The sequence below is a fragment of the Mizuhopecten yessoensis genome, unplaced genomic scaffold (genome assembly GCF_002113885.1).
Source record: "Mizuhopecten yessoensis strain PY_sf001 unplaced genomic scaffold, ASM211388v2 scaffold716127, whole genome shotgun sequence".
Lineage (NCBI taxonomy): Eukaryota > Metazoa > Mollusca > Bivalvia > Pectinida > Pectinidae > Mizuhopecten > Mizuhopecten yessoensis.
The window spans coordinates 196156-200185 of NW_018479961.1; the positions used below are offsets into that span (position 1 = coordinate 196156).

The 4030-nt window shown below is 34.6% G+C and overlaps 1 protein-coding gene across 1 annotated transcript; it reads right to left on the minus strand.

Annotated features, from left to right (window-relative positions):
* Positions 1-239: 239 nt before the first annotated feature.
* LOC110441777 (angiopoietin-related protein 7-like) lies at positions 240-3825 on the minus strand. Its single transcript, XM_021485028.1, has 4 exons — positions 3724-3825; positions 2738-2834; positions 1291-1452; positions 240-490 (listed from the first exon to the last, which is right to left on the minus strand). The coding sequence occupies exons 1-4, from the start codon at positions 3823-3825 to the stop codon at positions 240-242; spliced, it is 612 nt and encodes a 203-aa protein (XP_021340703.1).
* Positions 3826-4030: the final 205 nt, after the last annotated feature.

A 4030-nucleotide genomic window follows, 5' to 3' on the forward strand; every position in this document is an offset into this window, starting at 1 on the left:
TAGATAAACGTCCTCATCAGTGATAGGGATAGGGATCAACACATTGGTATACTTTTGCAAAGTGAGAGACTCTAAACACGTGGAGGTATTTGTTCCGCCTTCACATTGAGATTTTACATGTAAAACGGTTTCCTAGATATGTAAAAATTGTGTTCAGTTCAAATATTTTTCTAATACTTATTCTTCCTGGAAATTGACGATACATCATCATAAAACAAGAACATTAAATGTCGCTTTCTTCAAGGCTTTTTCAACATCATTTTTGAAGTTTTCATTGGATCATGAAAATCGTCTCCAAAGAAATCCTTCCAATACATCGAAAAGAGTTCTGTGGGGTAATGTTCGTACATACCATTCAGGTTAGAGTGTGTACATTTTTTGTACCACCAAGCTCCGTGTCGTTTTTCAGCACAATGATAGGAAACGAAAATATCATTGTTTCTGTCTAGTGTTGAGAACAATTGACCGTCACTCTTTTTAAAGGAATCACCTGTAATATAGACAAGGATAAGTACATTTAAGTAAGAGATACTAAAAATATTGGTCATATATTGAATATTGTATCCTGTGATTGGTGCTTACGGCGTGGTATTTCAGTGAGGAAGCACTCTAAATTCGGCATCAGATATCCGTGCTATCGCGAGGAAGAACATACATCAAAATACCGCCTCCAGAACTCATAAACGCAAACATAACACAAACAGAGGCATGTCCTGAAATTACGTAAGCTGTAAATAGGGCAAACTGGAGACAACCAAACCAACGAAAGTCTTGAAACAGTGTAAACAATATAAAGTTGTCAAATGTTTAATCTAATCAAAATAGGACATGTAATTCCTTTCCATTACGATACACTCTGATATATAAAAAAAAAAAAAACGTTTGAAATAAGTGTATTGTATCGAAGCGGTATCATAAGTCTTATCTTATTAGATTGCCAAACAGATACATTATATAAGAACAAAATTTAAATAAAACAGATGTTAAAAAACAATAATCCCCTGGACTAGAGAGAACCAAAGACAGCAAATATACTAATGTTAATCTTTAACTGTATTTTTTTTTACGAAATCAACGATACTATATATATAAAAACTCAAAAAATTATAATTACATGTATACGAATATTAATATGAACTTGATTAAATTCGCTGACGTATCACAGAAAATTTAAAATGAACATGACATTTGATGAATTCGAATATGTTGTAAGTAAGTGTCCAATAACCTAACAAGAATCAGTTGTTACATTAATAATGATCAAAAGATTTACCAACATAGTATACTTACTGATATTTCCACTAAAACCAGTCACAGACAATTTGTAGTTACCGCCCTCATCGGAAATCTGGAACTTCGAGTAATCAGCGTAACCAAATGTGCCATTCAAGGATTCCAGCTGTATACGGAGCAAACACGGGGTCCGTGTGAGGGAAAATATGTGTTCGTTTCCTGTTTTAACACACAGAGGCAAACGTTTTATGTTTTCTTACTGATATACCCAGATGTAACATAGGAACAAAGACAAAATACCAAACCATGAACATACTTATTGAAATTCGGAACCTATGCTGTGTGTCATAATTTTAAATTAATGACTGCGAAATCATTAACAACTGCAGAGGTTCTGTATCGTGACGGGTTATGTGTCAAATGAAGAAAATAAAACACAGGTAAACATTAATTTATTCTTTATAACTTTAAACCTTGCGGTTTATCAGTACAGTGTGTATATACATACAAACAAAGAATACAACACTCTAACCATGCATACATGATAAAACAAGACGCCCATGTGCCTTAACGGTCACCTGAGTCCTACAGTATTTATTTTTTTGTTGAAATATTAAGTGGAGATATTGATGTCAATCATCCCTACCAACATTTGAATAAAAACAAGTTAAGTATAACTTTAGTTTAAGTTTTTCAGGACAGTGAGTTGATCATCCTAGACTGGGTTTCAGTTAAGTCGGCATATTAGAACTTGCTTTTAAGTTTTAAATAGGGTTTTTTTCAAAATGGCAGCTATGGCGGCAGTGTTGGATTTTTGATGGACCTGATCATTCCTGACAAGTTTCAGTTAAATGGGCCCAGTAGAACTTGACTTTAAGTTTGAAATAGTTTTTCAAAATGGCTGCCATGGTGGCCATATTGGATTTCTGATAGATACCAAAAATAACAACACTTTGTCAAGACCATGAGTCGATCATTCCTACCAAGTTTCAGTTAAATCGGCCAGTTTGAACTTGACTTTAAGTTTGAAATAGTTTTTTTAAATGGCTGCCGTTGTGGAGGCCATGTTGGATTTATGATTGACCCCAAAAATAACACCACTTTGTCAGGAACATAAGTTGTTCATTCCTACCAAGTTTCAGTTGAATCGGCCCTGTAGAACTTGACTTTAAGTTTGAAATAGTTTTTCAAAATGGCTGCCGTGGTGGCCATTTTGGATTTCTAATCGACCCGAACAATAACAACACTTGGTTAGGGAGTTGTCAGTAACATTCCCATGAAGTATCAAAGACATCCCTTTGACAGTATTTCAGTTTAAGTTGAAAATGTAAAATGTTAACGGATAAATGGATAGCAATAGGTCACTTGAGCTAAAGCTTAGGTGACCTAACAAGAACACACACCTGAGTCTCAATATCAATAGGCATCAAATGTTTGACAGTATGAACATAAACACAAATTAGAGACCGTGTTATTCAATGTTGGTAAAGCTGAAAGTACTCACCCAACCAGAAGTTACCGAGAAGATTGCCAAATCCATTTTTGTACTGATCCCAGTTTCTGAAGAAATCAACCTCATTGCTTTCTCGGTTTTGAATGACCTGTTTGATACAGTTATAAATGTCATAATAAATAGTGAATAACAAGCGTACAGCATCCAGCTGTGTATTATTATATAGTACATCATCTTCTACTTTAGAATCATATAGTACACCATCTTCTACTTCAGATATAATCATTTTAATTAATGTCAAAAAGTGGTAATTCCAAATTGGATAAAAAGTGATAATGTTAAGATATAAAAAAAAAATCATAAAAATGCAATCCTCGTTTAATAATATATCATCACTAAAATGGGTTATACAAATCTAACATCGCCTATGATGTGACATTTCCCTGTAGTATGAGAAATATGTATATCGCTCCTGAACGTAACAGGAAGAACACAAAGGACATGATTGTATATTTCCAGTGTCAAAAGAGACGAACAATTTACAGGCCCATTTTAAAATGTCAAGAAATATATACATTTTAGCCCTGGTAATATAAAACGATACCTTCAAATATGTTACCAACCTTATTTTTGAGGAAAATTCATCACCTATTTCTCGGTGGCATGTCCTAGTAGGACACATGTTCATGATACTGTTCTCATTCTCAGTCAGGGAGTCTGTGCTGATGCCAACTTTCTTATACCTTGCTTAAATCATTCATACGGTCAAAATTTCCAATCTAGACATTGAAAACTGTACTCGGCTTTACGCCTCTCAAAACACTCTTTCATATCATTGACAAAATGTGGTTTTTCATTTATCTATCCCCGGAATAATATTTTCGGGTTTAGCACAGAATCTAAGATTAAGCATAAAGGATACAAGGCGCGCAATAACGTCATCAGTAAAAACCTAAATCCCCACACATAGCCTGTGTTTATATAAATGTTGAGAAAGAAAGAGTTTCAGTACAGTGTTTGAAGATAGCTATACTTACAGTCCAAGGACCTCCTTTGCTCTCCATGTGACAGTACACGTCGAAGCTGTCCCCTGGTACAGGTGTGATACGGTATACTCCAGAAAGGCTGCTTGGATCCATGTCTTCACACGTTTTCATATCTAAAATATGTGATAGTGTGATACTTTTAGGTTTTGATTAGTTCGTCGAGATTCTCAGGTTGTTTTACACCATCAAGTCTTCCTCTCTTGTCTATGTTGGGAGAACCCCACTGGCTATTATGGAAATTCAAGTAATCGAAGATTATGAATGTTGTTGTGATTTGGGTGACAATGTTATATAGTTG

Coding starts and splice junctions, on each gene's coding strand:
- LOC110441777 (XM_021485028.1), bottom strand. CDS start 3,825: ATGGATCCAAGCAGCCTTTCTGGAGTATACCGTATCACACCTGTACCA. Junction 2,835..3,723: donor GCAAAGGAGGTCCTTGGACT/GTAAGTATAGCT, acceptor TGTATCAAACAG/GTCATTCAAAACCGAGAAAG. Junction 491..1,290: donor TGGTTTTAGTGGAAATATCA/GTAAGTATACTA, acceptor TCTATATTACAG/GTGATTCCTTTAAAAAGAGT.